We start from the raw sequence: 25,637 nt of genomic DNA, 5'->3' as shown, positions 1-25,637 counted from the left end.
CAGCTTAAGTTAAAACTTCCCCAAGGTACAAACTTTGCTTTATCCTTGAACCGTATGTTGCCACCATCAAGCGTTTTAAACAAAGATAGGGAAAGAGCCCACTTGGAGACATCTTCCCCCAAAATATCCCCCCCAAACCCTACACCCCCTTTCCTGGGGAAGGCTTGGTAAGAATCCTCACCAATTGGTACAGGTGAACACAGACCCAAACCCTTGGATCTTAGGAACAATGAAAAACCAATCAGGTTCTTAAAAGAAAAATTGTAATTAAAGAAAAGGTAAAAGAATCACCTCTGTAAAATCAGGATGGTAAATACCTTGCAGGGTAATCAGATTCAAAACATAGAGAATCCCTCTAGGCAAATACCTTAAGTTACAAAAAGACACAAAACCAGGAATATATATTCCATCCAGCACACTTATTTTACCAGCTATTTTCTAGCTAGATTACTTACTAACTTAACAGGAGTTGTAAGGCTGCATTCCTGATCTGTTCCCAGCAAAAGCATCACACACACAGACAGAACCCTTTGTTTCCCCCGCCTCCTCCAGATTTGAAAGTATCTTGTCTCCTCATAGGTCATTTTGGTCAGGTGCCAGCAAGGTTACTTCAGCTTCTTAACCCTTTACAGGTGAAAGGGTTTGCCTCTGCCCAGGAGGGATTTTATAGCACTGTATACAGAAAGGTGGTTACCCTTCCTTTTATATTTATGACAGATGGCTAGATCAAATTTGTTTCCATATCTAACTGAAGTTTCTTCCCCTCCTCTTTGAGGCACTGCAACTTATTTTACTCTTGGGTTGCATGGGTTTGGTGGTTTTTTTGTTCTGCACAGGACTCCTGACTAGTATTCCCACCCTTTGCCTTCTTCTATAGTCCTCCCTGCAACCTGCTGTTAACAGAACAGCTGAGAGAAAAGGGGGAAGATGGGACAGTGAAATCCCAACAAAAATACCGAGATGAGAAGATGCCCAATAACCATCAATACTCAGTTATTTGCTATATCCTGGACCTCCTTACTCTGCTTAACATTCTTTCTAGCGCCAAATCCTCAACTGGTCTTATCTAAGAGCTCATCTGTATTTAACTTGTATAGAAATAACAATTTTTTTTAATTTGTACGTTTAGAGACTTAGGCTTAATCGAAATAGGACATTTTTTATGCCAAAATAAGTCCAGCGCGCGCAGTTGGAGTGATATAATAAAAGGTGAGAATTAAAACAGGTGTCTAGTATTTTGGTGCAAATTTGTGTGTAGAACAGACCTAAATCGCTAAACTTAACCGATTTATAACCGATTAGGATCAGTCCCTTTAGGCTCTCTGCCTGCAATCTTACATGATTAAGGGTTTGCAGGACTGGGTCCTTCAATTGTATGGAGTTTGTCTCTTGTTGTTTGCAAACTGGCTTGCATACTCCTGGTGCGTATATTAAATAATAGTAGAGCTGTCAATTAATTGCAGTTAAGGCAATCGATTTAACTCAAAACAAATTAACTAGATTAAAAAAAAAGTTGAAATTAATTGTGGTTTTAATAACACTGTTAAACAATAATAGAATACCAATTTAAATTATAAATATTTTGGATGTTTTTCTACAATTTAAAATATTGATTTCGATTACAACACAGAATACATAAAGTGCCCAGTGCTCACTTAATATTTTATTACAAATATTTGCACTGCAAAAAAAGATAAAAGAAATACTATTTTTCAGTTCCTCCTACAAATACTGTAGTGCAATCTCTATCATGAAAGTGCAACTTACAAATGTAGATTTAAATTTTTTTTTTAACATAACTGCACTTAAAAATAAAACAATGTAAAACTTCACTGCCTATGTTGAAGAATGAAAGGGCATATAAATGTTTAGCACATCTGGCATGTAAATACCTTGCAACGCTGGCTCCAACAGTGCCATGCTAATGCCTGTTCTCACTTTCAGGTGACAGTGTAAATAATAAGCAGGCAACATTATCTCCCACAAATATAAACAAACTTGTTAGTCTTGGCGATTGGCTGAATGAGAAATAGGACTGAATGGGCTTGTAAGCGCTAAAGTTTTACATAGTTTTGTTTTTGAGTGCAGTTATGTAAAAAAAAAAAATCTACATTTGTAAGTTGCACTTTCACAGTAAAAAGATTGCATTACAGTGCTTGTATGAAGTGAATTGAAGAATAGTATTTATCTTTTTTTTTACAATGTAAATATTTGTAATCCAAAATAATATTGTATTCTGTGCTGGAATTGAAATCAATATATTTGAAAATATAGAAAAACATCCAAAAATTTTATAATTTAAATTGGTATTTTATTATTGTTCAACGGAGCAATTAAAACTGATTAATCATGACTATTTTTTAAATCTTATGAATAATTGCTGCTATTTATTTATTTATTTATTTATTTAAATGGTCTAACAGCCATAAATGATAGTAAATCTCTGTTTTATATAGGTTGGTGCCTGCATTGTGAATTCAGAAAACAAGATTGTTGGAATTGGATATAATGGGATGCCTAATGGTTGCAGTGATGATTTGTTGCCCTGGACAAGAACAGCACAGAGTAAGCTAGACACAAAATATCCTTACGGTAAGGAACACTTTCTAAGCAAGGCTTCCTATGTGTTGCAAATAAAACTCATCATTTAAATATGAGAGTCCAAATGATGTCCCAGCATAGTAAATATTGATCCACTTCCCCTCAGCATGGCTGACTTTAACAGATGTGCAGGAAGTATACCACTATGAAATCACAGTTCTAGAAACAGTGTTTATTAGCTCTCTTTCTGCAGAGCTGGTAGGAGAGGCAAACAGCATCATCTTGTATTTTACAACTTCCTAGTAATGCACTGACAGTGGGGGTTTTTTAAAAAACATTTAAGATTCTTAACAATTTTCCACATTGCTTTACTGAGTCAAAATTAGTAAACAAGTTAACTAAACTTCCATTATTATAGCACATGGTTACAGTAGATGTAAGTGGTGCTATTTTTCACATGTTGATCTTTACAGTGTTTAATTGCCTCATCACATACTACTTTTTCCACTGCATGTTTTTTCCCCCACAGGCTTACAACTTGGGAGAACTTTTAGAAGGACAGCCCAAAGGCCACACCCTGCCAAATGTCAGGGCCCTGCCCTAAGTAAAGGGGCATTAGAATTTCTCAAAAGTTTCACCAGAATTTTGTAGCTTAGGCAAAACAGTGTGTGTTTTCCCCACTAACTTTGTTTGAAACAGCTGAACTAATATGGCTGAAATCCCCCCCTCTCCCCCCCCAAATCCGCTTGAGAGGCAGACATGGAAAAATTCAGCCTCAACATTTTAAAGTGTGGGAGAGTTGTAAGCAGCTGAAAATAGAGAAGCATTAGGCATTCTTGGGCTCATAGCACTGTGTATAATGAAAGCACTACAATAGTAGGACTTAGTTTTGACTACTTTTATCTCTGGCAAGGAGAACTAGATTTTCCTCTGGCTACTCACCCTGGAAATTATGAAATTGTTGAAGTATTACACTTTTTTTTTTTTTTTAGTTATAGTTTGGGGCTTAGAGATGTGAAAATGCTTTCACCGCATTTGGTTTTTGTAGCAAGTAAGCACCATTAATACTTGATGCTATTGTTTTTGTATTTTTTTTTCCAAATAATATTCTAATTGAATACACAGCCTGCAAGATGGGGTCATATTTCCAGGACAGATGAAAGACTATGCTGAACATTTCTCCGCCCCCCCATAATATAAAAAATTGGCCTAAAAAGACCTTGCTCTTATCTTTTTATTTCACCATTAATGCTTTTTATTCCCATTAACTTTCATATGATAAATGTCATTAAGAGAAACTGCATTAAATACATGTTTTGTAATTGATAGATCACTTTATTTCTAAGGTTGTCTTTTTAATCCTGATAATGCAGCTACCAGGCAAGAATGGAATTCTTCTAGAATAAAACTACTGCTGCACTCAAGGAAACTTTTTTGCAAAAGCTTCTAAAACCTCATTAAATGATGTCTTTCTGCATTTCCTTTTTTATTTTTGGTGATTACGACAGTGTTTGTGTGTAAATTAAAACTTTCTCCTTTCATCCTTGCCTGCTTGCTGCTCCTCCTGACTCATTTGTTCAAATATGATAAAATCCCAGTGCTTGCCACATTACAATTCATCATTGTGGAGGTGCTTATCTCCATGTCACTAGCGCTATATTGTAGTGTCACTAACTGAACTGGGTTGCATAGTGGTATAATCTGTACAATGAGAGATGGTAAAATTGGGATAATTTATAGTTGCTTTACCTGACAGGGGTGGTGTGTGGATAAGTATGTTAAAGGTTGCGAGGCCCTCGGATACGATATTGTTTGTGGTGGAGCACCATAGTACCTGGATAATGTGTTGCAGTGATTCTTGAAGTTGGATACTATGAATCTTCTTTCAATAGTCGCGTTTTTAAACAGATAAACATTTAGTGGTTTAATAGGGCCTGGGACTGCAAGCTGTTGAGTGCCCTCCACTCTTCCAGAGGAGGGCGTTCAGTATCTCACAGGGAGGCACTTTACCCTTTGCTGGTTCAAGCCTTCAGTCTCTTGCCAATTCGTGTGTTTGAGGCTCTCGGCCAGTGAGAGAGTGAGTGAGTGTGTGAGAGTGAGTGAGTGTGTGTGTGTGTGTGAGAGAGAGAGGGGTTAGTCTTGAATGGCTGATTTATTAAGAGCTTGCTGAAAGCTGAACCTAAAGCTATATGTTCAGTACAACGTGCAGAAGCTTCTTCATAATTAGATCAAACTTTTGCTTTCAATTGGAGTTGAAACTGAATGCCCTCTGGTTTTTTAAACAAATCTAGGATTTGATGACTTACTATGTCCTCTCACTTCAAACCTAAAGTACTCCATTTTTCTCATATCAGCATATGTCTTTATACTAATGCTTGTTGATTCATTCTCTTGAAGTCCTCTGTCTTCACAGTAATCTAGGAATATTTGTGAGACAAATAATTTAATTAGAGACAAAAAGACTTGCAAATATAGGAATCCTTTGAGCCATTATATAAAGAATAAATTGAGCAAACCTATTTTCAAATATTTACAGATTCAGATTTAATAAAATGTGCATGGTATAAAACACAAATATACATTCATTCCACTGTATGTGCTTTGTAAAATGAAACAAACTGTCTTTATGTTTGAAGTATCGGCATTATAATTTTGTTAGGGCGCATGGGCTCTTTGTAAATAACCTCAGATGCGAACATCTGAAAAATATTTTAAGCAAGCGTTTTAAAAATTAATGGTTCATTATTTTCATTGAATCATAGGACTTTAAGGGACCTTGAGGTCTTCTAGTTCAGTACCCTGCACTCAGGGCAGGACTAAGTATTGTCTAGACCATCCCTGACAGATATTTGTCTAACCAGCTCTTAAAAATTTCCAGTGATGGAGATTCTAAAACTCCATAGACAATTTATTCCAGTGCTTAACTACCCTGACAGTTTGTTAGGAAGTTTTTCTTAATGTCCAACCTAAACCACCCTTGCTGCAATTTAAGCCCATTGCTTCTTGTCCAATCTCAGAGGTTAAAGAAAACAATTTTTCTCCCTCCTGCTTGTAACAACCTTTTATGTACTTGAAAACTGTTACCATGTCCCCCCTCAGCCGCCTTTTCTACAGACTAAACAAGCCCAATTTTTTCAATATTCCTCATAGGTCATGTTTTCTAGACCTATAATAATTTTTGTTGCTCTTCTCTGGACTTTCTCTAATTTGTCCCCATCTTTCCTCAATTGTGGTGCCCTGAACTAGACACACTACTCCACTTTAGGCCTAATTATTGTGGAGTAGAGTTCGATGAATTGCTTCTCAACACTCCTGCTAATACATCCCAGAATATTTGCATTTTTTGCAACAGTGTTACACTGTTGACTAATATTTAGCTTGTGATCCACTATGACTGCCAGATCCCCTAACAAGTTGACACGGTAAAACCTGATTTGATGATGATTAAATTTCTGTATTGACAACTGTAAGCATTCAAAAACTGTTAGTGCCTCCTCCCTCTCTCTTTGCCATGTCCCCCCTCCCCAGTAATGAATTGTTAAGGATTTATTTGCCTTCTGATTTTTTTTGAACTTCTAGGGTACACTCAAGTTACATTTTCAAGCTTTTCTACAGAAACAGGAGAGCTAGAAACTTACTTTATTTTAATGAGAGCTGAGATTGTCACATATTCACACAACTCCAGGAGCTGGGACTTTCAGGAAACGCACCAAATATGACATTTGCTTTAAAACCACAAAAGTTGGCAATACATTCACATAAGGCATATATAAGGATCGCACAGTTCATAAACTCTCATACTGCCCAGCTAACCATGTTGTTAATAAAGCAAGTGTTACTATTTAACTCTAGTTTATAGTAAAACAAAAGTTTATAACATAATGCATTTTATGTATATACAGTACCATCTCTAGTGCATAATATTTCAAAACACTTTAGTGTCTGTTTCAAATGGTAATTGTTAATGCATGGTAAAATAGAAAAGTCAAACTTTGCACCAGATTTCCTTTGTGACTGCTACTTACTATGTGAAATTTTATAGTGATCTGTTATCAAACCTGTTGGTCAAGCAAGTAAACATAACGTATTAATGCTCATATGGTTCTTTTTATTACTGTTTAGGCCAAACACTTTTTTTATTAGGTGGGAAGAGTAGTTTTGACATTACAATACACTGAGGACATTTTCATGGCAGGATAGAGGATATACAGAAAGCAACAGGAATAGTGTGAAGAAAGGTCTCCTTTTTGTTTGTTTGTTTGTTTGTTTTTTGTTTGTTTGATGTACTGTAGGAAAGACTTTGGCTTAAATATTAGATCATAACACTAGATGAGACATCCAACATGGGACAATATGGTGCAAGGTGAAAGGAAGTAGAAATGTGATACTAGTAAGAAATATATTCTTGCTAAAGAGTAGTGAGGTTAGTCCCCACCTCCCCCAACTTTTTTTATTAAAGCATTCACAAATAGTCAACACTGTAGATAAGGTTCCAAAGTTGGCTTCCATTCGGAAAAAGTGGCTCGGAAAATTATTCTCCGAAGACTGTTAGCAGTAGAAATAACCATATAATGAGAATTGAGCATGTTTTTCTGACCCTGCTGTCATGTACGGAGGGAGGGAAGGGGGGGGATGGAATTTTCCCCACAGGATATTGTAAAATTGGTGGCTCTAACAGTCTCAGTTTTGGAAACCTTATGTTGTATTATATACCTGTGCAGAATTCATATGAATAGAGGAGTTAATCTCTTACTGCTTGAAATTGGATTTGTAATCCAATATGTATTGTTGTTAATGGTGGACGTTCCCAGCCTGTTGGTATCAAGATGTTAGAAAACTAGGGCGAACTACTTACTTATTAACATAGGGTAATCAGGACTCCTGGGTTCAATTTCTGGCTCTTCCACTGACATGTCGCATGAAATTAAACCAGTCACAGAGGTAAATTAAGGCACAGATAGGCTAACTGTGTATAAATGGGGTAAACTGATACCACCTCAGAGGGATGCAGATCCTTTAAATCAACACAATTTCAGATCATCCAAAGCAAAATATTTATTTTGCTCTACTGTTTCCTCACTTTTTCGGTTGCTCAAGACTTTTTCAAGCGCATTGCTTTTGGAATGAAAGCTTTCTTGCTTGAGCTTCACCTAACTGAATATTTTTATTTTGACAGTTTTTGTAAAATCAGTTCAATCCCTTGAGTGTCTTTCTGTCTGTAAAAACAGATGAGGCAGTGTCATGAGCCTCTCCCTTGCTGCTGGGTGATTATAAGCAGTACCAGGACCTTCTCAGAAGGATTACAGAATCTCTTCAGATACCATTTGAGGTGGTTCAGGATCTCAAACATAAGCTCCTGGACATTCTGTAGGCTGTGGTTTTCTCGAGTGGCACTTATGATTTAACAAAGCCATAGTGGAGCCTACTAAAGCAATCTGGCATATATCTGCCACTTGCACCCTATCCCCTAAGAGGGCTGAGAAGAGGTACTTTGTTCCTTCCAGAGGGGCAGAATATTTTTCCCCACCTCAACTCCTTAGTGATCTAGGTTGTTTGCACCAGCTCAAGCCTACTCCTCTTAACAAGCTAGTCACCAGATCTTTCCCTCAGTGTCCCTTGTTATGGTGGACATGGCATCATGCTCCATGACTCCCTTGTAATGAGATTGACTCCAGGACTGTGTTCCCCAAAGAGGTTCAAACAGCTGTAAAGGCCCTCCCCTTTTCAGTGAGAAAACAGATGACTCCCTACCTACGCTTAAGGACTCTTGCTCTACCCTCTGCTCTCTGGGGATCTCTCCCTCTGAGTGAGTGAGTGTGTGTCTGTATGTATGTATCCTGGAAAAAATATTCTAGGCCTCCTCTGAGATTCCTCCCAGCACCTCTATCCATTTTTCCAGAAAAGAACTCCTGTGTGATAGGCACCCAGCCCAACTGGTCTCGTCTCTTTTCAGTCCCAGAAAGTCATTTTGATGAGATGCACCAGAACCGCCAACCAGTCTCCACACTGCTTTCCATCCCATTCAGTGGCCACCTGGCACATTTTCTGCCAATGAGTCACCTTATCATACTGGACAGATGGGTCCTGGATATTATATCAAATGAGTTTGTGAGAGTTACTGTCTGCCCCCTCCTTGTCCCTTTCCAGGAATTCCTCTCATTAGAGCAGGGGTAGGCAACCTGAACTGATTTTCAGTGGCACTCACACTACCCGGGTCCCGGGGGGGCTCTGCATTTTTATTTAATTTTAAATGAAGCTTCTAAACATTTTTAAAACCTTATTTACTTTACATACAATAGTTCAGTTATATATTCTAGACTTATAGAAAGATCTTCTAAAAACGTTAAAATGTATTACTGGCATGCAAAACCTTAAATTAGAGAAAATAAATGAAGACTCGGCACACCACTTCCAAAAGGTTGCTGACCCCTGCATTAGAGGATTCTCAAGCAGAGATGGATTCATTTCTCCAGCTGGGGGTTATAGAGCCTGTCCTATTTTGACATGAGGGGAATGGCTTTTATTCAAGATACTTCCTCTCCCCCAAGAAGAAAGGGAGGCTGGAGACCAATCCTGGACCTCAGACAGCTAAATCTCTATATGTCACTTGAAGTTCAGGATGACTACCCTTGGTTCAATAATACCCTTCCTCAGCAAAGGTGACTGATTTGAGGCCCTCCGTTTGAAGGACACGTTTTCATTTGGACATTCACAGGGGATTCCTGCATTTCACTATAGGCCCAGAGCTCTTTCACTGCTAAATGCACCTCTTTGGCCTCTTGATGGCCCCAAGGGCCTTTACAAAGATGCTTATGGTGGTGGTGTCCGTGTACCTTTGCAAACAAGGCAATCTGATATTTCCCTACTTGGATGATTGACTGCTCACAGGTCAATCATACCAGGAAGAACAAGCCGCAACTACCTCCACATTACACCTTTGTCATTCTTTGTGTGATGTGTGTATGAGTTGTGTACAAAAACTTGCATATGCGTTCTGAAAATGTGTTTGGGAGGCAGTGCATAAACCCAGCCTGTGCTAAACAAAAAAATGTTTTGTTCCTGTGTCTCCAGTGTAAATTAAAGTGAAGCCAGAGGACAAGGAAAGTACATTTACATATAAAGTAAACAAAGACACAGACTGCATCCTAGGAAGTCTTTCTGGCTCTTGAGGCCGAGACTGTGGACTTTGGGCAACACAAGGGGACCAAATACAAATTTTTAAATATTTGTCACTTAGGGGACAGCACTTTCTGAGCCTCTGAAAGTTGGATCCCTTAGCCTTGTGGGCTAGAGATGCTGTTAACTTGATGTAAGAAAGATTAGACAAAGTGAATTTTAGCAAATTACAATCTTTATCACTAGAAAATGTTTTTGTATTTGTTTTGTTTGTAACTGTCTTTCTTTCCTCTTGCTTAGTATTACTGAAATCTCTGTTCTTTGTTAATAAACTTATTCTTAGTTTTACTATAAACTATCTTAGCGCTGTTACTTTTCAATATAAGCGTGAGTCCACAACTAAACTAACAAGCTGGTGTGTGCTCTGTCTCTTTGGAGGCAGCAAACTTCTGTAAGTGTCCAGTGAGAGGGAGTGGATGCCACAGGTAGACATCTGGGGAACTGGGGTTCACTGATTGTTACCTGCAAAGCAAGTGTTGGCCTGGAAGAATCTCAAGGAAGTTTGCTGGTGAATCAGACAGACTGGTGTGGCTGACACACAGTGTAATCTCCAGCAAAGCTCACTTTTGATGAGGCTCTGGGGTAACACAGTGGCTTACAATTCTGGGTGTTGTGAGCTGAATGTCAGTCACATGACCACTACATGCACATCACCTACGTCTGCATTTATGGTGCCTCCAGATCTGGTTCAGCGCGGCCTTCCCTTGGAGCAGGGGCTCCTTGAACAGCAAGGTCTCAGTTCCATAGAACATGCGGATATCCCTCACATGGTGGGAATTCAAAGTATTTGGGAGAGTTCTCTTTATTCCTTCATTACCTACAAAGATACTCATCACAAATATATCTCTAGGACAGGGAGCGCATCTGGATGACCAGAGAGCCCAGGGTTCCTGGTTCCCGCATCAACCTGCGTATCAACCTGCTTGAGCTTTGGGCAGTCCATGAGGCATTCAAAACATTTCTACTTGCTGTCTGGTCTACACACATTCAGGTCAAATCAGACAATGTCTACCATCTATTATATAAGTGAGACAAGGCAGGTGAGGTAATATCTATTGGACTAACTTCTGTTGGAAAGTACAAGCTTGCGAGCATCACAGAGTTCTTCCTCAGATTTCAAGAATGAAATCAGTGTGTCTGAGGTAAATATAATTTGGGACAGATTGTTAAGCATAAAGGGTTAACACATTTTGTAGGAGGGATCACTTAAAATGAAACGGGCAACTAGGGGTTAGCAAGCAGTGGGATTTGTTTACAAACTGATGTAAGGAGTCATAAAACCATGGTCTCTGAGTCCATGGTTTTTAGTGTCCAGCAGAGTTATGATTTAAGTTCCCGGGATCACTGTTTATGCAGGTTTTCTTTTGAGGATGAATACTGAGAGGTCAGATAAGGAGTGATTGTTTGCCCATGGGTGATGGTGTTTTTGTCGCTTCTAATTTTCCTGTGCAAGTTCATTCGAGAGCATAATGATTATCTGATTTCAGTTATTGAGGCATTTGCTACATTGGATGATGTACACCACATGCCATCATAGGCATCTCTAGAACCTATGAATCTTGAAAGGTGTGTTGGGGTGGAGGTGTATTGATCATTGTAGTAGTGGAGATACATATACAGGTTTTGCATCTGTTGTTCTGGTAGGGTCTGGTGCTGATTTGAGTTTGTGTTCTGGTCTGTGGGGACCTTACCTCTGATGAAGAGCTTGGTGAGGTTGGGGGAATGTTAGAAGGCCATGTGTGGAGGGATGCTTAGTCTGTACACATCCCACTACTGCAAGCTTCCTGAAGATATCATAAGGACATTCCTTCCAGTTCTAAACCGTCCCTACATGGCATTTGAACCTTGTCCTCTATGTAGAGCCCTGCACGGATACAAAAATGTGGCTCTGCATCCAATCCACATCTGCAAGAATCAGCTTGTATTCAACCTGGGATCCACACCCTGTCTTTTATCTGTATCTACATGTGCACCGCATCTGCAGCAGCACACTATCTCTCAGAGCCTCTCAGGAGGAGCATCTGTGTGCATGCATTGTATTGTATATAGGATCTCAAAGGTGGGGAAGCAGCTGGCTGCAGCTCATAGCCTATGAAGTTGCTTCCTCACCTTTTGAGATCCTATATTCTCTCTCCCCTGTATACAGAGAAAGGGGTGATCACAGGTCAAGACAGGGAGCAAAATCCCCCATGCTCCGATCCTGGTGGTTTAAGGAGCCAAGCAATTTAGGAAACCTCTCCTGATGTCATTGCCATATTAGGTCAGTTGGAGAAGGAGGCAGCTGCTTCTGCTAAGTAATTATGGGGAGAGGGAATATAGCATCTGGAAGGTGGGGAAGCAGCCTTATAGGCTTTGAGCTGCTTTCCCATCTCTGAGATCCTATAAAGCAGATATCTGCAGATTTGTAGGTTTCTACCTCTATGCTTATAAGACCACAATTTGAGCCTTTGGCCTCCTGTTTCCTTCTTCACCTATCCATGAACGTTACCTTCCTGACAGCCAATTACCTCCACTAGGAGAGTGGGTGAGCTTGGGGCTTTTGTGGCAGACCTGACATGCTCGGTTTTTCACAAGGACAAAGTGTTTTTGCAGCTGCATCTCAAATTTATCCCTAAGGTGCCTTCTGAATTTCACATTAACCAGACTGTTCACCATCTAGTGTCTTATCCAAAGCCTTATCATGGCATGGAGGCAAGGGTGACGGAACCATTGTAGAAGTGTGGGGGGACTCACTGGTGCCAGAACTAGGGGCCCAGGGGCTATGCTCCCCACTTTTTAATGTGGGTATAGTTTGGGGGATGAGCAGCGAGGCTCCGGCAAGGGCTGAGCTTTGTGGCAGTATTCTTTCCCTCTGCCCCTTCCCCCGCCTCATACTTCAAGCCTTGGCAGGCATGGAGCGGCGGCACCCCTGCACAAAACTTGCAGTTTGGGGGGAAACGCCATCCCCTGTCCCCTCAAACTATGCCCATGTTAAAAAGTGTCAATCACTTTTTACACAAACTTAGCACCACTTTGCCACACTTACTTTTGGCTGCTGCTGCAGCCTTAAGGCTCTCAGCTGGAGCCCCACTGCCACCTCTGGCTGAGGGATTGAGGGAGGAGCAGAAGGAGAGTACGGGCTGCCTCCCAGTGAGTGACTGGGGGCGGGGGAGGAGAGTCCAAGCCAGGATGAAAAGGAGTACTTGTGGCACCTTTCGAGACTAACAAATTTATTCGAGCATAAGTTTTCGTGAGCTACAGCTGGGCTCAGACTATCAGCCGTGGTGGAGGTCTGGCTGTCGATTTAGGTCGATTTAAGATGCTTTACGTCAACCTAACTGTATAGTGTAGACCAGGCCTGAGATTCTTGGCATGGCATAAATAAATGCCTCATTACTGTAGCTGTACACTGTCCAGTGTAATTTGGAACATCAAAATGGCTGAGGACTTAAAATGGACAGTAACAGACTGCAGAACCCAGAGATGATTCAGCCTGGTGACATTCTGAACAAAAGAATCTCTTAACCCTGCTTATAGCTGTTTCCATCACTTCATGCTGACTCTACAGTCATAATAGGCTTCAGACCCACAGAGTAGCATTCCTGGAATTCTATCTCTATAATAAGTTGGTGATCTCAGTCCTTTTCCTAGTCATCAGGTATCCGAATCACAAAATCCACTATTGTTCTTGATATTACTTAGCAGAGGGTACTCTGCTAGAACTGCCATCTAATTCATCTATCCAGTATTTTATATTGCACACATCACTGCACTGCCCAGGGGCCTTGAATGATTGAATGTCTAGGGAGACTGAAATATACTCCAGTTTGCAAGACATTAAATACCATCTTGATGTGTCCAGTATGAGAATTTAGACCTATAGATGTGGCCTGTTAAGAGCTGAGGCACGTTGGTGGAATGGTACAGTGAAGCTGCTGCCTTTGCTATATTTGTGCTTTAGAGAAAGAGAGGACTTTGTTTTTTCATTCAGGAAGGCTGGCATCTTTTCATGATCAGTATGCTCACTTAACATTAAAGATAAGAACATTCTTATGGTTATGAGTGTCTCTTGTGTATTCTCAGGATGAGAGAATCATGCAGCAACGGTGAGCAGTTCTGACACCCTGAGGACAAAACTGCTCAGTTTTACTTCATGATTCTCCTGCCCTTAAGAGTGCAGATGGCACGTGTATAGCCATAAGAATGTTCGTATCTGTGCATGTAAACAATAAATGAGCTGTTTTATATTGGCAATTAGATACTCTAGAGAGTTGTGAAGCTGTAAGATATTGCCATACTTAAGGTGGTTGAAGACTAAGTAGTTTCAGCCCTAGAGCTTCGTTGCCTACTATAGGTGCTAGGAAATGGCAATGCTAATGTGCTTAATGATTTCATTCCTAATCAGCAGCCTGGTCAGAACAATTGACCTTCATTAATCTTGGTATTTCTGGTTTAATTTTTTATCTTTTCCCTCTATAATGAACAAGTCAGGTTATTTGACTTTGAAAGAATGCAGGCAGTTAACTTTTAACACTTAGTTAATTTTAGATTGACTCATTTTAATGAACAGTATTATGAATATTTTTCTTCTACTTTTTTAAAATCCAGTGTGCCATGCTGAATTGAATGCCATTATGAACAAAAACTCAGCTGATGTGAAAGGCTGCAGCATGTATGTTGCCTTGTTTCCATGTAATGAATGTGCAAAGCTCATCATCCAGGCAGGTAAGGAGCATTGATGCCAGCTTGATTTGTCAGAGTTGCAGCAGTGCTTGCTCATCAGTACCTTATAACAGATTTATTTGATTTTAAATTGCTGCTGTTTAGATCTAAATTAATTGCACTATCAACTTCATAAGATACTTCTTGTGTTTTTGCATTTGAGTGGTGCCAAGTTTTTCCAGTGCTAATTGCATCCTCTGTGATTCTTAGCATGTTTTTAATTTAGGTTTACAACTTCTTAGACCAGGAGCTGTATATCATTACTGTCAGTTTACTGTGCTCTGACACACAGAATAGAGTATGGGGAAAAGAAATAAACTTCTGCTTGACACAAGGTCTGTTGGGATTATATACATGAAATTTTAATTTTAATGTAATACATGGTAGATATTTTAAGATTTTAAAATATCGTTGCTCATAAATGTCATAAGACTTCTATGATCCTACTTTAATTATATTTTTCATTTCAATTGTTATAAATCTACACCACTGCAGCAAGTGCCTGCATGTTTTGCCTTTTTCAGATTATTAGGTGTAACTGCAGTAGACTTTGATTTCATAAAACTCCCTGCCTAAGTTCCTAAAACTCCGAGTTAGCAAAATGTGTGTTTATAAAGGGGTTATCTCCTGAGAGAGCAGAAGGTGAAAGTTAATGGGGAGACATTTACTGGGTATAGGGATTCCGGGACTCACTGAACTATAGTCAGACCTCATGTAGTGAAATCTCATCAAATTCTGGGAGGATGTAAAAAGTGAATGAAGATACCCAAGATAGAGCCCGTCGTCCTGCCTTTGGTCCACCTTCCTATACATACCCACGAAGGTTAGGGAATGTTGATATTTGGGATGCTACAAGATGCACATTTTGATGTATTACTTGGGTATGATGTATTGTAAGCTTAAGCCAAAATCCTGCTCTTTTCCCTGTACAAACAAAAGACTGGTATCAGGTGCTGCCAGTTGGCCATAAGAGTGAGTGAAGGTGTCATCCAAAATCTAAATGGAGAGGCTAGGATGGAGGAGGAGGGCATAATTTCCACCTACTTGTGACAATAGGGACAGGCTCTTAAAGTGAAGCTACATGTGCAGCATCTATGAACAAGTGTATAAAGTGGAGGGTGGTGAAGGACCTCTATCCATTTCTGCATGGGAGATGACAGTCACACAGGCCCACATGTAAATTCTCTGAAGCCTGACTCTGTGACTAGGGAAGCTAGCTCACTGCCTATCCTTACAAAGGAAACTGAGACAGAGCTGAACATTGCTGTAGCCAATCACAAATAGAAGTGGGTGAAAGGTGCTGTATGTCCAAACTTCACTGAGAGAAGGGACACTGAGACTGGTAAAGAATGTTCCTAACCATATGGTACCCACCAGAGCAGGAGGGAGAGGGAAAGATATTTGTTCCTTCATCTATAACTGCATAATGATTTATAGAAATGTAAATGGACCTGAGGCAGATGGGAGGAAGTGCTGGTTGCCTCACGTGGGAAAAGAGGGACTCCACAGTCATCACAGAGTGCAAACCTAGGGGGCAAGGATGCAGTCCACTGCCTCACCCTGGATTCCATGGTGAGGAATCACCCAAGGGGACTAGGACCCCTGGAACACTTGGGGGCAGGGCAGAGAATGGAATTTGGCTCTGGGGAAAATTTTGTGGATTCGCCCTGGGGAGAAGTGAACACCCCATATACCAGTGGCACTAAATGTTCGTGTGGATCCTGCTGCTATGCACTAAAAGTCCCCTAATACAATTTAATCTATCCTGCTTTGAAACAGGAGTAGATTAGAGTGCACTAAGGAACTTTTAGTGCACAGCAGCAAGGTCCTCAGATACTTAGTGCATGGCAGGCTTAGTGTGGAGTATATTTACAACCGAGCTTTCTGCAAACTCAGTGTTCATATAGCCAAAGTCCTGCATTTGACCAGGTCAGTGAGGAAAAGTTATTCTAGATGCATTAATCTGATTTATGTTGGGGCTATTAGAAAAACAAACAAGGAAGTAGTACAATGGCTTCCTAAATAAGTGCATTTAGATATATGCTAGACAGACAAGAGGACCCAAATTTTAGTTTCAGAGATCCTATAACTTGTGTCCCATATGCTGTGAATGTTGTTTGGTGATACTGGGATCTAGCAGATAAAAGGACTTCACAGGAATCAGATTTTTTTTAACTTTGAAGTTGGGGGTACTTTGTCAGAAGCTGCCTACGGGGCAGGCTGACACATAGAGACAGACTCTGGGAGGAGTCTAAAGGAATTGGCCTTTCCAGATCTAGGGAATGGTAAGCATTAAGGAAAAGCAAGCATAGCATTTAGGTTGGCTAATTGTTTTTAAGACACTTTTTTTTTTTTTCTGTAGTGCTTTTTCTTCTAAATAAATGATGCTCTGCTTTGATTGTTTATTACCACTGTCATTGTCCTGGAGGAAAAAGAACAGCAGGGTGTTAGACCTCTAAGGTGAACATGGTTGACACAGGAGTCTGCACTCCAGTACTTGGTTTGAGAGCTGGAGAATTACCTGATTCCATTCTGAGACCTAGGGGTAGAGGGGCACAGAGAGAGAGAGACCAGGAGGGGGCAGAGTAACTGTGACATTGATGACCAGGATTCTAGAAGAACCAAATTAATCCACAGTTAATGCGTTTCAAACTTTACAGGGATTGAAACTGGGGTGAAAAAGAACTTACGGTGTTTTGCATTCAGACCAAGGTGTACTCATTTGTGACACCAAAATAAAAGGTTCGCAGCTCTTCACAATATAGTTGTTCATTTTCTTTCTTATGTGCTTTGATCAGTAGTTAAATAGTTAAGTGTTAATAGTTATCCTAATTAGGAAAACATTTTAACAGAGAAAATGTGGTAGCCATTGAAATATTTAAATATCACTCCTGGTTCTGCCTCTTCATTTCTCCTCTGACATATTTAAGACAAGAGTAGTTAATTAAGAGCTGAGGCACAGTCAGTTACCCATATGTAGGGCCTGTATTTGAAAAATGGGGAATTGCTTCCTGGCTTAACTATGATGAGTCATATTGGTTTGTACAAAGGCTAGTGAAAAATTTCCATCAAAATTGTTCGTGATAGAAAACTGTGTTTTCAACTAAATGAAAATTTTAACAAAGTATGCGCTTTCCATGGAAAACTTCAGCTCTTTGTTTTTTTTGTTTTTTGTTTTTTTTAACATACTTTTCAGGTTTTGGCTGAAATGTCTTGGTTTTCAGTTTTTCATGGAAAATTTCAATTTTTTTAATTTTCACCAAAAATTTTCCATGGGGAAGCTATTTTCTGAACAGCCCTATATTGTACTGCTCTACTCTTAGGGTACAATTTATAATACATTTTCATGTGATGTGGCACCTAGAGTGTATGGATAAGTGCCCTTTTTAGCCTGTATACATCTAAATTATTTTCCCCTAGCATATTTATTTCTGCTTGTAATTCTAGCATGTCTCTTGATAAAATATTTCTAGGTATAAAAGAAGTTATTTTTATGTCTGACAAATACCATGATAGCCCTGAAATGACAGCTGCCCGTCGCCTGTTTGATTTAACTGGAATTATATACAGGTAAGACATAGTCTTGACTGGTGGTGGTGGTTGATTTTAAATGTGAAGATGAAGAAATTGCTGTATGAGGAAGACAACCTTTAGGCAAAAGCTTTATTTTCTCCTTAAGTTAATTCTCTTATAAAAACTCTCATGCAGATTTAGTACCAGTCAATTCAGCACCTTTGATAGCCTTTGACCGTCTGCCCCCTGGAGAACAGCAGCAGATGCTTCTGTACTGTGCCCTGCCAATGTGCCTTAAGTCCAATCTTGTAGGACTTGGGAGTGACCTACCTTCTCACCCCAATATTCATTCAATCCTTGGCCTTTCTCCTGAGATGCCATCAAGATTGCCAATTGGGGTCTTGGTTTCTGGTGTGTGTACTCATAGGAGCTGGACTGGAACCATCAATTTGTTTTAGGTAGACCATGGAGCCCTGTTGGAAGGGTAGTAACCTTCTGTCACAACCAGACTGAGCTGGAGTTAAACTCACCACCTTGGCACCTCCTGCTGGCTGTGCTGGGAATTAACTCTTGGTTGCCTATGCTCCTTTCTCTAGTGGTGTCTCACTACCATCACTTCTGCTCTACCTCTAAGACGTGCATTGCTCCCCAGACCGTGGCATCCTCTTCTGGGCATGGCCCTCAGGCTGTGCCCCACTCCACTTTCTCCCCCCCTTTCAGGGGAATTGTCTGTCTCTAGTCCATCCACTTGCTGCTGCGGCCTACTGTAGCCTTCAGTCTAGCCCCTCATCTCAAGGGGTAAACTGCAGTCCGAATAGTGGCCACCCCCCTCTGTGACAAGTGAGGGTATTGGGAGCGAGGGGGGTCTGGGCCCACTCACTACTCCGGGTCCCGACCCAGGGACCCTTTAGCCAGCGACCACGTGCTGCCGCTCCTCCAATTCCTACTGCCTATTTCCCTGGGCCACTTCCCTGTAGCCCTAGCATCTTCCTGGCCCTATTTATGAGGGGCCTCGCTCTGGCAGTCCTCAGGCTGGAGCTCCCTATTGCTCCCTGACCCTGCCCAGCACTGCTCTAGCTCAGATACACTTCTAAGGCAACCAGTCCTTCTCTCTTGCACTCCAGGGAGAGACTACTCTCCGTTGAGCAGCTCTTTTTATGTGGCCTCCCTGGCCCTGATTGGCTGCTTCAACAAATCTTCTGCTGATTGGCTCTCTACATGCCCTCCTCCCATTGGTTGGTTGGGTTTTGCGCAGCTTCCCTGAGGACTGCTTTAACCTTCCATCTAGCTTTGTGGGGCAGCTGCTCCACCACACAGCCACATAGGGTAAGAGGTTCTCGTATAATCATTTATCAGTCCCTATCACCATCTGGTCTTCCGCAGTGTGCTTTCTTAAAGGAAAAGAATAAAACCTGAAATATCTGTCCTGAAGTAATGAGGATCTGAATGATTTGTTAAGAGTGGTTTTTTTTAAGAGTAGTGACAGAGATCTCAAGACAATCTGTCTGACAGCTAGTTTTATATAAATAACATGCTATGAGTGAGATTAATTACGGAATCATGGGGAGACTTTAAAATTCTAAAAAGTTTTGTAATATTAATATAAAACCTTCTTAAATTTTACAAGTACAGCAATTCTGACAGAGAAAATTTTATGATGAAAGCTACCTGCTGGGCTAAGAAACACCCATGAACCAGTGCAGCAGTATTTGAAATTCACTTTTAAAGTCAGTGTATTTCCTTCCCCTAAAACTACTTGGCTTAGTAAGGCATAAATCATTCCTTTACAAGTGAAATCTTACCACCGTTTCCCCATGGTGAGTGTTGTTACTTGCTTTTCAGACTGCTGGTCTGGACAAAATGGGTATCATAATCCTTCAAGGTTTCTGTAGTCAACAACATATCCTTTACTGTGTTTACTGTTTTCACCTGTTTTATTGATTATTAAGGATACAAGTTGTACTTAACAAATCTCGAACTGAATTGTGGAGCCTAATGAGACACTAAATTCGCACTATTTGCATAATCCTTTTGTTGATTCGTAGATTGTAAATTATATATTTAGTCCCCAAATACCTTCCTTGCTAATTGCAGTAGCAGATGCTCTAATGGTGTAAAAGGAATTTTGTGGCAATATTAATTTTACAATTTTAAAGTTATAATTTTTAAATGATTCCTTCTTAACCAGTTTAGTTATTTCTTGTATGATGCATAATGCAATCTATTCCTTTTGCTCAAAAACTATTGAAGTGTACTTTTAAAGTTTGCTGTGAAAACTTGGCAGGAAAGAAAAGAGATAAAATTTTGCAGAAAAACTCGTAACGTGATGCCACCTCCTGCAGCTAAGTTGTTAGAAATCCTTTGACTCCTGTGTAATTTATGAACTCCAATAGCTGAAGAACATACAGACTAAACAACCCCATGTATCTTTTTGTCTTAGTCTTTCTTGTCCGGGTTTCTCTCTGTATGTTGCACTATAATTGGCTCCTATAGAGATAAAACGCTAAGTGAATCCAAGGAAATTTTTTTCTTCAAAAAATTTAGTTGGAGCCAAAGCAAACACAATATTTAATCACTCTCTGGCTAATATCTATCCATATTTTTTCTTATTTTCAGGAAATTCAAACCAAAGTGCAATAAGATCATCATTGACTTTGATTCAATTAACGGCAGACCTAGTCAAAAGCCTCTGTGAGTTACGTCTCATTAAATCTCTAGAAGATTGTGATTATCCTTTTCTGAGAAGCTGCTAATGCCTTTCATCTTGAAGTTACACATAACTTTTTAATAGCCACTACAGCCAAAGTAGACATCTGAAGAATGTAAGGCCTGAAATTTTTCTCTGTCAGCCTTGTGGTACAGAATCTACATCTAAACTTTTGGTTGCTGCATTTTTTTTCAAGCCTGCTTTAAAATCTAGAACTGTATAGAGGAAACATAGCACTGCATATGTACTACAAGAAAATGGTTTTGATTCTTACTGTGTCCATCATCTGCTCTATTAAATGGAGTTAGAATCATTGAAGACAGTCCAACAGTAGTATTTATTGTATGCAATAGCATGCTGGAAAACCTCACTTACATATATGGATCTGTCCTTATTGGACACATGGATCGAAATAGCTAATCCACATGAAGTGTAAGAGGAGATGTCCATGCAAATATTGATATTAAATCTACAGAAGCACTAGAATATTCTTGTTAAAAAGTTACAACAATTAGATTAAAATATTGTGGTGTCAAACTATAGTGTTGCAATGTACTTTTATTTGCAGATGTGATAGTGATTTTTCTTTTAATTGCTGTCTTACATTGTAGTGTGTGCGTGTGTGTGAGCGTGTTAGATATGTTGGGAGAATTTTCTGTGTTGGATTAGGGTTAGAGGGGCTTTAAATTCTTTTTCCCAAGACACCATGAATTTAATGGGGGCTAAGTGAATAAATCATTGGACTTTCACCTATTATTATTATTATTTATTATTTTATTTATTATTATTTGGAGTTGATTTTCTTGCCTAAAAGGAAGTTAGTTTATTGGTCTAAGTTTCTACTAGACAATCCAACACAGTTCAATCTCAAAATTAACCTGTAAGGTAACTAAATAATTTCTTGTCCTCTGAGAGAAACAGGAGATATTCAACCCATGTTGAGGTTGTCTATGCCAAAAGTAGTAATTATGGTTTTAGCTTGTTTCTTAATGCTGGCACAGTGCTTTCATTTTCAGAAATGTTGCCTAAAATAATGTCCTTTTTAATTTTATTTTCAGGTTTGGGAATAGATTTGAGTGCCTTTTCTTTAATTTGATTTTTTTTAAATTAAATATGCCTAATGGTTTTGTTTAGAATTTTTTATCCCAGAGGTAATCATATTTTTTTAAAATACAGTTATATTTCAGTAAGCTTTTATTTTTTCTGTAAAGGCTTTCTGTTCCATATTTTGGGACATAATAGTACTGGTAGGAAGCCAAATTACATAAAGTATTAAAATCTGCTGTGCTGAAGTAGACTCATTATTATAATATTACAGCATGTGCTAGACTCCAGAGTGCTGCTGTTCTTGCAATCATATGCAAAGCATATTTAGTACATTTGTGATGTCATTACATAAAGTGTAATGTTCAAAAACCACTTGGCTCCTAAAGGGACATTATGGTGTAATGGTAAGATGTCAGTTATCTGTGACCCTTTTCCCTTACTCCCTCCAACTTCCATTATTGTTTCTCACCTGAAATTTGGTCTGAAGTCAAGAGATTTTTTTTTTAATGTGCTAATTTTGACGTGGATTGGACTGACTATTTGAGAATCTAAAAATTACTTTCTAATTTTTCTACCCCCACCTCAGTTCTCAAATGGCTTATCCTAGGAGCTCCATGATTATTTCAGTATGTCTGTAAGAGATGAAATGTAAAGAGATATGTCAAATTATTCTGGGTTGATCACTGGGGGAAAATCTTTTGTAGCTACTGCAACAATGAATTTTTGGATTTTAAAATGCAATTGTTGCAAATATCACAAGGAGTTCTCTATCTTATGAACAACATTTATTGTTCTGCAATGTTTGGATCATGTCAAACAAAAGACATGATGACAACATGATCTTAAAAAAAAAATTGAGCTCCATTTCAGAGTGAATAAATGGTCTGAAGAATGAATTTTCTCTTGCACATCTTTTACAGTATCTGCTGTTACATCAGTTCATCCCTCCATTTTTAAAACAGAACATTTTGACATCAAGAAATGTTTAGTCTAGGAATAGATTAGTTTTTTATAGTGCATTTCTCAAAACATTTGACTCTGAATCACCATGTAATAGGATGGGAAGTTCTTGGGACCTCTGTAGGAAAATAGGCCTCTTCTGCTGAGTCACTCTAATGTAAGATCTTAGAACCCTGTATAAAGCTTGCAGAGTAGTTTCAGCTTATTCATGTTGGTAGATGGGTCCTATGAGCTCCAAGCCAGCCCCATATAAAAGGGGACAGAAAAAGCAAAGGGCAGATTGGAAGTCTTACATTGTAACATATGGTATGCTACAAAAGCAAGCTGAAGAGAGAGCTTAGTCTGAGAAGTTAATGTGCTGTTTAACAGTAGAGGCAAACCCTAAAGAGGCATTTAGACCATATCAAGCTTTTGTATCCTGTTTAGAGTAGGATGGATACTTGCTTGCCGTCCTTTAATCCAGAAGAAAATACATTTGTGTAAACAACATGAAGTATCTCCTTTGACTTCCAAATAAACAATAGTTGTGCTTATTGTAAATCATATACTCCTGAGGGAATTCTGCGCAGGTGCAGAATTCATGTACCCTGCAGATTTTTTGTTTCCCCACAGAATAATAGATTCTGACGGTGAAGTCATGAGAGGGGTCATGTGCCCCTCCCTGGCAGCAGTCCTGAATGGGCACATAGTTTTGGGCATCAGGAGCAGCGGGAGAGATGTAAATCACCACCGGGTGGCGGGGGAGCATGCGGGTGGTTCTGGGAGTGTGTCTGAGATTTTGTCCCTCTCACTTGCTATTGCAGTGTGCCTGGCATGGAGGGGCAGGGCCCAGGGGGGAAGGGTTAGCTCAGTTGGTTTGAGCATTGGCCTGCTAAACCCAGGGTTGTGAGTTCAATCCTTGAGGGAGCCATTTAGAGGTCTGGGGCAAAAATTGGGGATTGTTCCTGCTTTGAGGGTTGGACTAGATGATCTCCTGAGATCCCTTCAAACCTTGATATTCTATGATTCATGCAGTGCTGCAACCCAGGGAAAATGCAGTAGCTTAGACATGCCCCCAGGGCAGTATGCAGTATGGCAGGGGCCACTCCAACTCCCGGAGTAGCCTAGGATCAGACTGTGGAGGTGCAAAGGTGGCTTAAAGTTCTCTCTCTCTGCTTAACAAGTCTTGCTCTGATGTTGATGGTTCCTTTGTTTCAAAGAAACTTGGCTGTTGTGAGATAGAATGGCTATGATCTGAACCAGTGGAAACTTTCTTAAAAATCAGCATCTTTATTCCAGGTGCAGCACATTAGCACTAATATTCCAACAAGGCATAATCCATAGCAGAATTTTCGATCTTCAAAGTTCTGTATAAAACTTAATTCTCACAATAAGCCTATGAGTTAGGAAGTATTATCCCTATTCTGCTGTTGGGGAACTGAGTCACAAAAAGACAGGTTTCAGAGTAGCAGCTGTTAGTCTGTATTTGCAAAAAGAAAAAGAGGACTTGTGGCACCTTAGAGACTAACAAATTTATTTGAGCATAAGCTTTCGTGAGCTACAGCTCACTTCGTTGGATGCATTCAGTGGAAATGCAGAGTTACATAAAGTGACCTAAATTAAGCCAGAGAACAAGTCATTGGAAGATGTGAAATCAGAGTTCTTGATTCTTGGTCCAAGCATCTGTAGAACTGTGAGGCTGTTACATGAAATGCGAATAAAGGAACTTTTCAGCTTTAGAGTGGGTAATTATTACAACAGGTGTAACATTTCACAGCTGAGGAGAATCACACATTTCTCTTTCAGAAGACAGTGAATCCTTTGAGTGTGTTTTCTCCAGTCTCATTGCTCCTTTTTTACCCAAGCCCTAGCTTTAGTCAGACTGCACTTTACACCCCCACACTTGATCATTTTATTTATTTACTTTTCCATTTGCACCTGTCTAAAACTTTCAGTGCATATTATGCCAAAAAAATACAACTTGTTAGATACCTTCCTGGCCACAAGCAAGACTCTGATTGTAACCTGCCTCCTCTTATTACAGAGTCCCCCTGGAAAAACCTGGTGCAACAGGTAAGTCCCAATAGTATGTCCTGTAATGAAGTCCTGTAGTGATCATGAAGGTTGCCAAATCTAGGCTCGGGAAGCCAAAATAGCAAGCCAGTTCCAAAGCCAAGGACTCTCCCTTCTGCCAGCCCCTCCCTATCTAAGCCACAAGAGCTGTTACTTCGAGCATCTTAGCTCAGAGATAGCTAAACTTACTGACCCTCTGTGCTGCATATGGCAACCTTCAGAAGTCCAAGAGCTGGAGCTAGGGACTGCTGCTCAGCAGGATTTGGGGGTCTCAGGGCTTCAGTAGGGGCAGGGCTGAAGTCCTGAGCCCCAGCAGGTGCCTCCGGTGGGGCTGAAGCCCCTAGCTCCCCCACTCCTTCCTGCTGGGCAGAAGTCCCTAGCCCCACCATCCTGCCACAGGACAGAAGCCCTGAGCTTCCCTAAACAGTCTGGGAGGGAGAGAATGGGTGGTAGGGGGGGCTCCGTAAGCTGAACTTTAACTGTAAAAGAGCCACAGTTTGGCCACCCCTGCCTTAGCTAATAGTAGCTTCAACAGTGTTGGTTGTGAGGTAGTCATTCAGGTGAATAGGATTCAATGCATTTTGAGCATATAGGTTAAAACTACCTTAAATTTAATCCTGCCCTACTTAAGTTTTCATTCAAGATACTGCCCTGACATGCACACTGTGAAACAAGAAAAAAAAATCTAAGAAAGCAGCAATATCCTATTCTCAGTCTCGTCAAGAAAGGGGAGGGTAGTGGTTTTTCATAATGTGGCTTGTTGTACAGCGGCAATAATCTTCATATAAGTAGCTTTAGTTGTGCAATAATGTCACTCTATTGCTTTGTATATTAGAAAGACTTTATAAATACCCTTAAGAGTGCTGTTGGCACCAAAATGACCATTGTCATTGCAGGAAAAGGTTGGAAAGGCCTATTTTAGAGGGTCCTCAGGTACAAT

At 40.0% G+C, this 25,637-nt stretch overlaps 1 protein-coding gene across 2 annotated transcripts in view; it reads left to right on the top strand.

The window, feature by feature from the left end:
- The window catches only part of DCTD (dCMP deaminase), a 33,643-nt gene extending 12,690 nt beyond the window's left edge, over nt 1-20,953 (top strand). Inside the window, exons 3-7 of one of the 2 annotated variants that reach the window (XM_043513546.1) lie at nt 2,457-2,592; nt 3,071-3,145; nt 14,305-14,421; nt 17,892-17,988; nt 20,548-20,953. In XM_043513546.1, the coding sequence (XP_043369481.1) occupies nt 2,457-2,592; nt 3,071-3,145; nt 14,305-14,421; nt 17,892-17,988; nt 20,548-20,626 (504 nt within the window). In that variant the 3' untranslated portion in view covers nt 20,627-20,953. The remainder of the gene's footprint in view (nt 1-2,456; nt 2,593-3,070; nt 3,146-14,304; nt 14,422-17,891; nt 17,989-20,547) is intronic. The other variant, XM_038399583.2, reaches the window with a different exon arrangement.
- Nucleotides 20,954-25,637: the final 4,684 nt, after the last annotated feature.

This window comes from Dermochelys coriacea, chromosome 4, assembly GCF_009764565.3.
Source record: "Dermochelys coriacea isolate rDerCor1 chromosome 4, rDerCor1.pri.v4, whole genome shotgun sequence".
Lineage (NCBI taxonomy): Eukaryota > Metazoa > Chordata > Testudines > Dermochelyidae > Dermochelys > Dermochelys coriacea.
The sequence above is the reverse complement of the archived record's forward strand: the minus strand, read 5'-3'. Positions and strand labels throughout refer to the sequence as shown.